Source organism: Dromiciops gliroides, chromosome 3, assembly GCF_019393635.1.
Source record: "Dromiciops gliroides isolate mDroGli1 chromosome 3, mDroGli1.pri, whole genome shotgun sequence".
Lineage (NCBI taxonomy): Eukaryota > Metazoa > Chordata > Mammalia > Microbiotheria > Microbiotheriidae > Dromiciops > Dromiciops gliroides.
Genome location: NC_057863.1, coordinates 475,634,250 through 475,647,060, shown reverse-complemented (window position 1 = coordinate 475,647,060; position 12,811 = coordinate 475,634,250). Strand labels below are relative to the sequence as shown.

General features: G+C 37.4%; 1 protein-coding gene across 9 annotated transcripts in view; it reads left to right on the top strand.

The window, feature by feature from the left end:
* FRY (FRY microtubule binding protein) overlaps positions 1–12,811 on the top strand; it is a 570,040-nt gene that overhangs the window by 403,965 nt on the left and 153,264 nt on the right. For all 9 annotated transcript variants that reach the window (XM_043997434.1, XM_043997432.1, XM_043997428.1 and 6 more), the window contains 5 exons: positions 2,581–2,684; positions 3,221–3,329; positions 6,851–6,937; positions 10,574–10,745; positions 12,247–12,379. In XM_043997434.1, coding sequence (XP_043853369.1) covers positions 2,581–2,684; positions 3,221–3,329; positions 6,851–6,937; positions 10,574–10,745; positions 12,247–12,379 — 605 coding nt within the window. The remainder of the gene's footprint in view (positions 1–2,580; positions 2,685–3,220; positions 3,330–6,850; positions 6,938–10,573; positions 10,746–12,246; positions 12,380–12,811) is intronic.

The following is a 12,811-nucleotide window of genomic DNA, read 5'->3' as shown; positions in this document are numbered from 1 at the left end:
ATTAAATACCTACTGTGTCTCAAACATTATACAAAACACTTTACAAATATTATCTCATTTGCTCCTCGAAACAAACCTGAGAGGTAGGTGCTATTATCATCCCTGTTTTACAGTTTAGGAAACAGAGGCAGGTAGAGATTAAGTGACTTGCCAGGGTCACACAGCTAGTAAATATCTGAGGCTGGATTTGAACCTTGGTCTTCCTGACTACAAGCCCAGCCCTCTGTATACTCTGCCACCTAGCTGGCCCCAGGGAAACAGCATGCAAACAAGTATCACAAACAAGATATCTACCAGGATAAATTGGGGGTAATCTCTGAGGGAAGGTGTTAAGATTAAGGAGGACTAGGAAAGTCATCTTGAAGAAGGTAGGACTCTAGTGACACTTGAAAGAAAGCCTGGGAAGCTAGGAGGTGGTGAAGATAAGGAGGGAGAGAATTCCGATCATGTAGGATCACCAGAGTTGGGAGATGGAATGTTGTGCCCTATACTGCCAGGTCCATATGATCTACCCATCAAAAATTTTTCTTCAGCTCCCCTCAAAACCCTTATAACCAGGGGTGTGCTGGAGCCACCTGAAACACTTCAATCATTAAATTTTCAGTGTGAACATTTACACTTCAGATATTGGCAAATACTACAAATTAGAGCTTGACATATTTTGTTCATTAAGAAAGTGATGGAAAAATATTAACTCAGATTAAAAATATTTAAAAATATTAAAAGTGATGGAAAAATATGAACTCGGATTTAACTTTGAAGTACCAGGGTTTTTTGAGATCCAATTGTTAAACATTTACCAGCACACTGCTGCTTATAATATCACCATTACTGTAGTCCAAGGTTGCTCAGGTAACTAATAGACCTTGGTTTGGGTCAATTTATATAAAAGAGTTCCAGTCTTCCGGCATGTGAATAGCCACTATAGCAATTTAAGCCAATACTTAATCTCAGTCGTGTAAAAGATTTTTTAAAAATACTTCAATGTAACATTTATTAAATTTACTTAAATTGTCCCAATACGTCCACTTCCTTTTTACCCACTGTCCCCATCACTGCTAAAAAGTGCTCTCACAAATTACTAATCACCTCCTGATCACCGTGGATTTTTAAAGACCTTTTTTCCAGCCTCAGCTTCCTTGGCCTCTCTCTTGCTCTTACAGCAGTCCTCTTCTCTCCTATAACTTCTTCCCACTTCATACTGCAGTCAAACAAGACTGTTCTTTGTACCCAATACATGCTATGAGTTCTCTTGACTCTGTGCCTTTTTATATAGGCAGTCCACTTCAACATTCAACACCCACCTTCCTTGTTTTCACCTGTGAAATTCCTTGCTTATCCTTTAAAATACAACTCACTGCAACTCTATCCATTTATAGCCACCCCCTTTCCAAGTCAGAAACACCCTTCTCTTTGGATAGCTCTTTGTATTATTCCTGTAAGGTATCTGTGATGTAATGTCGTAAATTATAGTTCCAGTTACTAGTGTCGGTGTCTTATTCCCTCTGGTCTCTATCCTAGCACCTAACATAATATTCTCTATGGAGTTGGTGTTTATTAAGTGTTTGTTTAACTGACTTAAATGTGAAAGCACTTTTAAAAATATAAAATTGGAGCAATTATCATTATGTACAATTCATTATCTGTAATTATTGGAGAATACCCAATCTGAACCAATGAAAAGATCAAATCATAACATATTTTCAAAGAAATGCAGTGTTATTAATCTCAAGAACACATAGTATCATTAACAAAGTTGCCAAGTGACATTCTCTATCAGACCTTCTTTAATAAATAAATAAAAATGATTCTTTTTATATGTAAATGAAGGCTTCTAAAGTTATTTTAAGAGTGCTTAAAAATCTAGTTTTCTTAAATTACCTTGCAAACCTTGTTTCCATTTTTCAACTCAGTGATAGTGCAAAGATAGACTTTGGCCAGATCTATTTCACAGTTGTCCCAAATTCTGAATTAGTATGTTCCCAATTAATTCAGCTAAGAGAAAAAATAGCTAAAGTAAGAACAGCAAGTTAATTGAATGGATAAAGAAAGAAATGTGAGACAGACTGAGATAATGAAGACTGATGGTTAAAGACAAAATTGAAGGGATGAAAGAATGGGGAAAATGTGTGTTCATAGAGTAAAGGAAAGAAAAATGGATCTAGCCAACAAGGTTGTTATGAAAAGAGTAAGAAAATTTGGAAGGGGCAAGTTGAGTATTCCCTTCATAAAGGAAATTATACATATTCTAATGAAAATAGGGTAGGCCAAATTCTCTGGCTTCCCTCATCCTAGACTCTCTGCTATGTCCGTAACCTAGATCTAGGGGAAAATAAGTCAATACTTTTGGAAATTGCTCTCCTGACTTCTCCTGGTGTTCACCTAAATTCCCTTTACACATGTATATATGATATTCAGGCACTGCCTTGCCCTTGGGGTCAAGGATCTAGCCACTCCCCACATTTCCAGGTGAGTGTACTCTGGTATCATACTAGGCCCTCTCTTCCCATGATTACTTAGAAGAATAACATCTCTCCTCACTGCTCAAGTGTGAATTTTACCTCTTTGTTTTTGTTGTAGAATAAAGACCCTAAGATGGCCCGAGTTGCACTGGAATCTCTGTACCGACTACTGTGGGTTTACATGATTAGAATCAAATGTGAAAGCAATACAGCTACTCAGAGGTAAAGGGTTTGGTTTGGGTTCACAGTCAAAATGCTCAGAGATGAGTGGGATGACATGTTCTCCTGCACTGTGATCTAAAATAGTGTTTGAAGCAAGGTATGATTGCTTTTAAAAGGACGTCTTCAGAACAGTCTTCCAGGGTTTATTTAGTTGTCACTTAAATAGCTGTTAACCAAAGCAGCTGTTCTCACTAGGGTAAATGTACTCTGAATTTGGAGGTTCTCTACAGAGAACCCAGTGACAGCAGCCTAGACCAAGAATTGCATTACTCATGAGGAGGAGAAGGGGAGGTTTGAGGAAAGCACTTAGTTTCTAACTATGGTTAGTTTTCATAAAAAGTATTTTCTTATTAATTTTTGGGGGGTAAATGAGTGTAAGGGGGTGGAGATGATTTATGTTCCTTTCCCCCCACACACATTTTCAATGATACTTCGACAAGAAGTACCATCTGCTATGTTTCCTTAAAGAATGAGTGCTCAGCCAACAATGCTTGTTTTTTCTCTCTCTTGTGCTTTGTTTTTTCCTTATCTTTTAGCCGACTTATAACCATCATCACAACACTTTTCCCCAAAGGATCCCGTGGTGTGGTACCCAGAGACATGCCTCTGAACATCTTTGTGAAAATCATCCAGTTCATTGCCCAGGTAACAAAAGAGCCCCTGGGATGGAGGAGCTGTTCAGGACCATTCAGGGACCCTCCCCCTATCTTAAGAAATACACAAATGATGGAAAATCTAAAATGGAAGAAGTCATGCCTTAGTTAGTGGTAGCTATCCCAGAGCTATCTCATTATTCTGGAAGAGGCCAATAAAGTCTCCAGAAAATAATAAACACTTCTGGTGTACTCATTATGTGTGGAGTTGTTTGAAAATACGAAGATGAGGGGGCAGCTAGGTGGTGCAGTGGATAGAACACTGGCCCTGGAGTCAGGAGTACCTGAGTTCAAATCCGGCCTCAGACATGTGACACTTACTAGCTATGTGACCCTAGGCAAGTCACTTAACCCCAATTGCCTCACCAAAAAAAAAAAAAAAAGAAAGAAGAAGATGAATAAAATCCAATTTGTGCACTTGTGGATTATATGGTCTCATGGTAAGAAAGTTGTATGCACAAATAATGGTAACACTATCAATCAGTCGTTCCACAAACATCTATTAAGCACCTACTATGTGTCAGACAGTGGGAATACAAAACCAAAAATGACAAAGTTCCTACCCACAAACAGCCTACATTCTTTTTTAAAATTTATTTTATTTTCAATTTACAGATAAGCATTTCTATAATACTACACAATATAAAAGATGATTACACATGAAACTGCAAATCTATGCACAATTTGCTATTTCCTCCAAGTATACAACAAAGTTATCATGTACATTTCTTTTCCTCCCCTCCCACCTTGCCCTAGAGATGACTACCTTTAGATGTAAATAGGGACATGTGTGCATGTAAAATTATTCTATACATCTATTCATCAGTTCTTTTTCTGGATGCAGATAGTGTCTTTCTTCCAACATCCTGTATTTTTAATTTTTGTTTTTATAATGATCAAAATGACTTAGTCACTCAAAGTTCTTCTTACAACAACATTCTTGTTACTGTATACAATATTTTCTTGGTTCTGTTCGCTTCACTCTTCACCATTTTGTGCAAGTCTTTCCATGCCTTTCTAAGATTACTGAGCTCAGCATTTCCTATAGCACAGCAGTATTCCATTACAACCATACACCACAATTTATTCAGCCATATCCCTATGGAAGAGGATCCTTGTAATTTCCAGTTCTTTGCCACTATAAAGAGAGCTGCTATAAACATCATATTCACATTCAAAGTTATAATCACTGTTTGTGAATTTCCCCCATCTTATTTTTACTCACTATTTTCTTTCTCATCCTCTTTTTACCCTATCCCTGTTACCTTATCTTCTCTTTCCCACCCTCCCTCTGATAGTCCCCACCCACCCTCCCAAATCCCAATCCAGCAGGATTGGTCCTTCAATCTTCTCTCACTCAGTGGTCTGCTGATCCTTAGATAAAAGTTTGTGAGGTAAAAGTTCTTGAGATGAAGGTTCCTGAGACCATGAAGGGGAAATTGAGTTGAAATTTCTTGAGGCCTAGTAGACTTCCTGATGGAGCTGTCCTCAAGCCCTGCTATTTCTTGATTTAGTGGAGATGGCCTGGAGGTGTCTACACTTGACTGGACCAAACCTCAGACCCTGGAGGCCCTGTCCTTTCTGAGGTCCTCTCAAGTTATCCTAGGAGGAGAACTGCTTTTACCCCTTTGTTTTTGCTGCTCTACATTCATTTCATGGTGATTTTCTGTGCAATACACACAAACGCAAAATATGTTCAAAGTACATACAATTAACTTAAGAGGGGAAGATATGATCAGCTGGTGGGGGATGGAGCAGTGCTACCAAATATGGCCTCCTATAGTGAAGGTGGTTCTTGAGCTTAAAGTAAACCAGGCATTCCAAGGTATGGGGGACAGTCAGTGCAAAGGCACAGAGATAGGAGATGAAACATTGTTTGAGGAATAGCACGTCAATCAGTAAGCATTTATTGAGTACCTATTATATACTAGGCACTGTGTTAAGTACTAGGGATATAAAGGCAAAAGGCAATACTACTCAATTCTGCCTTGGTCAAACCACATTTGATATACTCTGTTCAGTCCTCTACAGCACATTTCGGGAGGAGAAAGGAGAGAAAGGAAGGGAACAAGCATTTATTAAGTACCTACTATGTGCTTGGCACTGTGCTAAGGACTTTACAGTTATATTTCATCTGATCTTCACAATCTTGGGAAATAGGTGCTATTTTTTATCCCTACTTTGCAAATGAGGAAACCAAAGCAGACAGAGGTTAATGGATTTGCCCAGGGACACACAGCCAATAAGTGTCTGAGGTCAAATTTGAATTCAGTTCTTCTGACTTCAGACCCAGCAGTCTTATTCGCTGCTCCATCTCACTGCAGTTAAAATGGAGACACAGTAGGGCATGAAGAGATGAGCAATTAGGATAGTGACGGGTTTTGAAAGCATTCAACATGAGAACCATTTGAAAAAAACTAGAAATGGTTAGCCTAAAGGAGAAAAGACTTAGGCATGGTTGTTGTTGTTGTAGTTCAGTTGTGTCTGACCCTTCATGACCTGTGGACCATAGCATATCAATATGGCCCATGGCTTTTTCTTGGCAAGGATACTGGAATGTTTCGCTATGTCCTTCTCTAGTGGATTAAGACAAACAGAGGTTAAGTGACTTGCCCAGGGTCACATAGCTAATAAGCGTCAGAGGCTGGATTTGAACTCATATGTTCCATACTCCAGACCCGCACTCTATTTGGGGCACCACCTTGCTACCCATTTGTGTTAAATAAATAAATATTCTTCCTTAAATAAGTAAACATTCTTCCTTAAATAGCCCCCGCTTGCTGAATCTGAGTCATTCCTTGTAACTTTGGTTGTAGGAAGAGCCATAGGCCCCTAAATTCTGGAGAGCATAGAAAATTTGCAATTTCTAATAATAGTTCCAAAAATCGTGACAAGGAGAAACATCACATTTTATATAGGAAAATACCAAGGCTGCCATTATAAGTACCCCTAGTTAGAAATTTGTATAAGCTCAGATACCACATGTTCTTTTTAAAAAAGTTATTTTTGTTATTAGTCATTCTCTGCTATTGAGCCTAATTGCATTTTTGAAAAATATCTAAAGCATCAATCAGAAAAAGCATATAAAAGCCAAATCAGTTATTTTACTAAAGGTTCGGGTGTATATTCTCTTCTCTCAGGGATTCTCTGTGATCCAAATAAAATGCCACATGGATTGCCTTTCATTTAACAGTAGCCATTTTGAAAGGACTAAGGGATAGACACTGGAACTGTGATTCTGTTGGTCTAGGGAACTCCTTAGTAAGAAAGCCCAAGCTCCCTTCTACCAATGTAAATTAGCACCTTCCCTACAATCTGCAGTCTTAGAGAATTGCCTAGATCCCCAATAGATTAAGTGACTTGCCCAAGGGTCACACAGTCAGCATGGGTCAGAGGCCAGACTCAAACCCAAGTCTTCTTGGCTTCAAAGACAGGTTGTCATTTGAAGAGCAATTTCACATTGAATTTGTAACCAGAAATCTTTTTTTGTCTGTTTATTTGTTTCTTCTATAGGAACGTTTAGATTTTGCAATGAAGGAAATTATTTTTGACTTCCTTTGTGTTGGAAAACCAGCAAAAGCTTTCAGTCTCAATCCAGAGGTATGATCCATTTTGTAAATCTTATATTGGTTATGTGTTTTATTCCAACAGAGAAACATTTTTACTATGAGGGATTGGGGTTGAGCGAGGGAAATCTTTCCTAAAACATCAGAAATAGGTTTCTATCAAATGTCCATTTATTTGAATAAAGAACATAGTGTTCTGGCATTTACAAAGTAAAAGTTTGGATGAATGGATTTTGAATATGAAAAAATGTGTTTATGCTGTTTGGCTATACTGGGTACCCCCAAAGTCTTAGCATGGTCTTAAGCTATTGAAGCTTAACATTGTAATAAGACTTTGGGCTGCCCCAACTCAAAGAAGCATAGATGGAGAGAAGGAAGGGGCTTCAGAGACCTTCAAATCCAACCCTTTACCTTTCATTGGTGGTAACACCTCCCTGAGCCCATGATCCCACGGGTACGAAAGGGCAGAGAGCCAGCATTCAAACCCAGGTCCTCTGACACCCGACCTGGTGCTCATTCTACTGCACCATGGTCTGTAAATGTTTTTTGGAAAAGGAAAACTTTGAAACATTTTTGATTATCAACATTTGCTTTTGCTAATTGGATTCCAGTGTATATTGCCAGTCATTGAAATAAGAATCAAAAATCATCAAAGCATAGAGTTTTAAACCTTAGAACCAGGGTTCTTAAGCCACTTTAGGGTGTCATGGACCCTTTTGGTAGTCTGGTTAATCCTGTATCTCAGAATATTTTTTTAAATTCACAGTTAAAGGAAATGCTAAATTTTTAGTTTGTTCAGTTGTTTGAGTCATGTAGGATTCTCCATGACCCCATTTGGGGTTTTCTTGGCAAAAATACTGAAGAAGTTTGCCATTTCTTTCTCCAGTTCATTTTACAGATGAGGAAACTGAGGCAAACAGAGTTAAGTGACTTGTCCAGTCACACAGATAGTATATCTGATACAGATTCGAACTCAGGTCTTGACTCTAGGGCTAGCATTCTATCCACTGCACAACCTAACTGCCCTGACAAATTTTAATTAGATGTTAGTGAGAATAAAGATGTTTGTTTTTTTCCCATCTAAGTTCATGAACCTCTTAAAATCTCTCCACGGACTCCTGATTAAGAATGCCTTCCTTAAATATGGAAGGCATCTTAGAGATGAAGTTCAACTCTTTCATTTTACAAGTGGGAAATTGAGTGTCATAGAGGTAATAATGACTTGCCGAGGGTCATATAGGATGTAAAGACAAAATTAGGACTAGAATGCAGGTGTCTTATAACTCTTAGTCCATGTTCCTTCTATAAGAGCATACTGTTTCACTTGTGGTTAGAAGCATGTCTGATAATCACCAAGGCCCCCCAACAATTGAGGTTTTTATCTTCTGCCATAAAAACAATGACCACCCCATCAACGTCTGCTAACGCTGCCATGAGCTTCACCAGGATATACCCAGAATGCCTTGATGCTTTGCATACATAGAACATGTTAACTAGTAGCTGCTGCTGCTGCAGCCACCACCACCCTTAACTCTAAAAATTATCCCCAACACTCACTCACTCAACCAACAAACATTCATTGTGAGTCTCCTCTGTGCTCAGTCACTGAAGAGACTGGATGACCTGTGATAACATTTGCCACAAGCCAGGTGCCTGTGTCATTCTTCCTTCTAGGCACTCAAGCTGAGCCACTAACAGAAATGGCAGATCTGGTTTCTAGGATTATTAAGGAATATTAAACACACAAAGAAGTCTGAGCTTTAGGACTGACCCAAGAGACAGACTTGCCCTAAAAAGTGATAAATTCTTTTTTGATAGCTTACTACACTTATAAGAAGGACTTTGCATGCAGTCACTCAGGTCATTCATATGACAACCCTCCAAGGTAGAAATCTGAGGCTCAGGGTGGTTAAATGACTCCTCAGCATGAACTAGTTCCTTCAACTGGAAAGGGGCTTAGGATTGAGACTTAAACCCTAATGGTCTGGGATGGAATAATGTTTACAGCAATTTTCATGGACCTTATAGCAGATACTGTGAAGCAAGGTGTGAGTGTGGTTGTATAGAAAAAGAAGAAAAAAAACCAACAGAATGAGGCTGATTAAGGAAGGAGACAAAAGATAAGGTAATTTCATTCAGTGCCATGGGTGCTATGCATTTCAGGTGAGGATTGCAGGGTGGTTTTGTATGGACATCTGCAATATGTTTTCATTAAATACCTGAAGATTTTCTGGTATATTCTGTGATTTTTCCCTTGCCTTTGAGGGATTTCTGATACATAGTTCCACTTCCTTTTGCCTTAACCTAAAATAATGTGGAGCATTGGAAGAAATAATTAAATCATCCTTGTAGATAAATTTAAAAATTTATAAGCCCATATAAAATATTGTATCATCTAGGACAGTGCAGCAAACTGATCATTGAGGAGAAAAGAAGTAAAGCCCATGCTAGAAAATTTGACATTTGTCTTTAGAATTAAATAAAAAATGTATAGTTAGTAGTCTCTCCTCTCCCTATCCCCCACATACACATACTCAGACACTCCACCACCTCTGTTCTTGTCCTCAAAAATCATCTTATCTCATCTCTGTTGCAAATGGACCAGCATCTAGCCCAGCAGCAAAGGCAAAGTGGCCTTGGGATTGCTATGGATAATCTACAAATTGGATAATTTGTTTGTGTGTAATTGAGAATTGACTACATTCATCAATCCTTTCCACATTTACTTATAGTGGTGATATAGTTAATATCGTTCTGCATCATGTGTCCTTGTCCAGAATGTTGTATTTAGTTCCATTTTACAGTATCTTAAGACCTAGGACTAGAAATGGTTCAAGAAAACACATCTAACATAAAAGAGGACAAAAGGATTTCTGTTCGACAGTAGTTTGAAGAGATTAGTACTTCAGTCAAGAAAGCAGAGTCTGTGGGGAAAGATGGTCATAATCTATAATGATGAAAGATAGGGATAGGAAATTCTGGAATATTGGAACCAATAAACATCTCATAAAGTATAAAGGAAGAAGTTTTAGGATGAATCAAAGGAAGTACCCCCAAAAATAGCAAATTTGCTGAACTTATTATTCAAGAGTGGAGAAAATATAACTTTAAGAAGGGTTTAGATACAAAGTTTATTGCTTATTATAACTATTTCTTTTTTATTATTTTTATTAATATACTTTTTGAAATATATCTCCCCCCAAAAAAAGAGACCTCTTGTAATAGATAAACAAAAGGTTGTCCAAGATATTTACAGATGGTTGATGGGCACATCCTGATCTTAAAAAGTCAGCATCATAGAAGGTAACTTTGGAGGACCAGTGATCCATGAACCACTTAGAAACCATTGGTCTGGATGGACCATTGTACCAAAGCAACATGGAATTTCATGTTTCAGTGGTTTTAGTAGTACTTTAGATTTGTACTTTTTCTATATTAAATTTGAGATTGATTTTATGTGTGTATTCCCCCTTATCTTTTTTTAACCTTTCTTACTCCTCTTACCCCATGTTGACCCCCATGACCAAATTCAGATGCTACCCTAGGTATTCTGTACATGAGTGTTTTCTGAATGTGGCCAAACTTCATTTCTCCCAAAGAGTTATGCTTTATTTCCCTGGAAAAAGGTAAAATTCTTTCTTCTTCACCCTTCCTATATTTTATCTTACAGAGAATGAACATAGGTTTGAGGGCCTTCTTGGTAATAGCTGACAGTTTACAACAGAAAGATGGTGAGCCTCCCATGCCAGTAACAGGAGCTGTCCTCCCTTCAGGAAACACCTTGAGAGTGAAGAAAACTTACTTGAGTAAGACTCTAACTGAAGAGGAGGCTAAGATGATAGGTGAGTGATACACATGCTTTGGATTGTAATCTTCTTGAGTTTTTGGAATAAGGAAAACTTATTTTTAAATGGAATTATGAAAGTAATTAGTGAGAAATCTTGTCATCCAGTCTTTTGATTAATTCATGCTGTGCTTTATTAGATTTCTTTTAATCTTCTTGGCACTTCCTGGATAAATATTTTGGCTTCAAAATGTTGAGTTTTTATCTTGGGTCTTTCAAATCTTTTAATATTGATAATCCAAAATCTGCAGTAATGTGCCAAGACATCTGTGTGCTTCAGGAGATAATCCTGTTTATGAAACGGTCCAACAGAAAAACTTTATTTTATAATTCATTTCTTTCTTCTTGTCCTACAGCAAATTGTCCAGTATATGCTTTAAATTTCCTAAGTCCTATCTTGAGCCATATTGCCTTATGAGTTTTTTTTCTCTACGTTAGGTTTTCTCAACAAAATTTATTTTTATTTACCAAAACAATGTTGAATTTACTTGCATTGATATTACCTTCTTACAAAGGCCCGGAATTTAGAAAGCTAATAAGGAATTTGTATAATGATTGTTAGGAGGCAAATATATTGGGTTTATGACCTAAAAAGACAAGAAAGAAGCATTGGAAGAAACTTCCTGTATTAAAAATCATTATCGGGGGCGGCTAGGTGGCGCAGTGGATAAAGCACTGGCCCTGGATTCAGGAGTTCCTAAGTTCAAATCCAGCCTCAGACACTTGATCTCCTATCATTAAAGAAGTTGTGGAGGGGCAGCTGGATGGTGCAGTGGATAGAGCACCGGCCCTGGAGTCAGGAGTACCTGAGTTTAAATCCTGCCTCAGACACTTAACACTTACTAGCTCTGTGACCCTGGGCAAGTCACTTAACCCCCATTGCCCCACAAAAACAAAAACAAAAACAAAAAACAAAAATCATTATCAATAATTCTAGATGAGTATGAGAAAATAACAATTTTAAACCAAAACAAGAGAAGCAACATACATTGGCAATGATTTTGATGAGGGACAAGCTTTTCACTTCATATTTTACAAGGTGTCTATTTACATGCAATCCCTATTTGCCTTCTACCGCAAGACATTAATTCCATACTTAATAGAAAACTATAAAACCATAGTCTTTCCAGTCTAGGAAAATATCTAGAATGTAAACTTTAATTCTTCTTTTCCTAAATTTGTTATATTTTGCCTCAAAGCCTTCTTTCTCTGTTCTATTAAAATAGATCCTACGCTGACAATTTAGCAGTTGATATTATGAAGCTATTAAAATCCTGAGCTAGGATAAGATTTATCATTTATTCATTTAATCAGAAATAATGTGATTTTTTTATGTTAGACAAGAACCAAAATTTCAAATTGGGGCAGCAGTGTTTATGGCATATAATACATACTATTTTCTGACTTTTTATAACCCTCCTGCAGTTAATTTTCCCTCCAGGAATTTGAATTCCTCAATAAAATATATATAGTAAAAAATGCAGTTACATTTTTTTCAGGTATGTCCCTGTATTATTCTCAAGTACGAAAAGCTGTAGACAACATTTTAAGACATCTTGATAAAGAAGTGGGAAGATGTATGATGTTGACCAACGTCCAGATGTTAAACAAAGAGCCTGAAGATATGATCACGTAAGTTCTAGTAAGAACTAACTTTTGAGCAACTGAATGTTAATATTATACTCAGTTTATGCTGAGTTATGGGTTTATGTAACCCATCATTTAGTTTTATTTTATTGCAACTAAAATTGTAAAAAAAAAAATTGCCAACGTTTATATTATAGCTAACTACAGAAATTAGGATAAACCTGAAAATTCAACAACTCAATGCAACAAGCACAGATTAAGTGCCTACTGGCACTGGACTAGCCACTCTCTCTCAATTGGGTATTATCCAATGGAAAAGTGGGCAGATATTCAGGGGTATCTGAACTAGTGCACAATTTTTTCAGAAAAGAGATGTTGAGGGAGGGTAATTGACTTTTAAGCTCTACCTCAGTCCCATGTAGTGATATCATGTGGAATGTTACCAATTCCCAGAAAGCACATCCTTATAAATCTTGG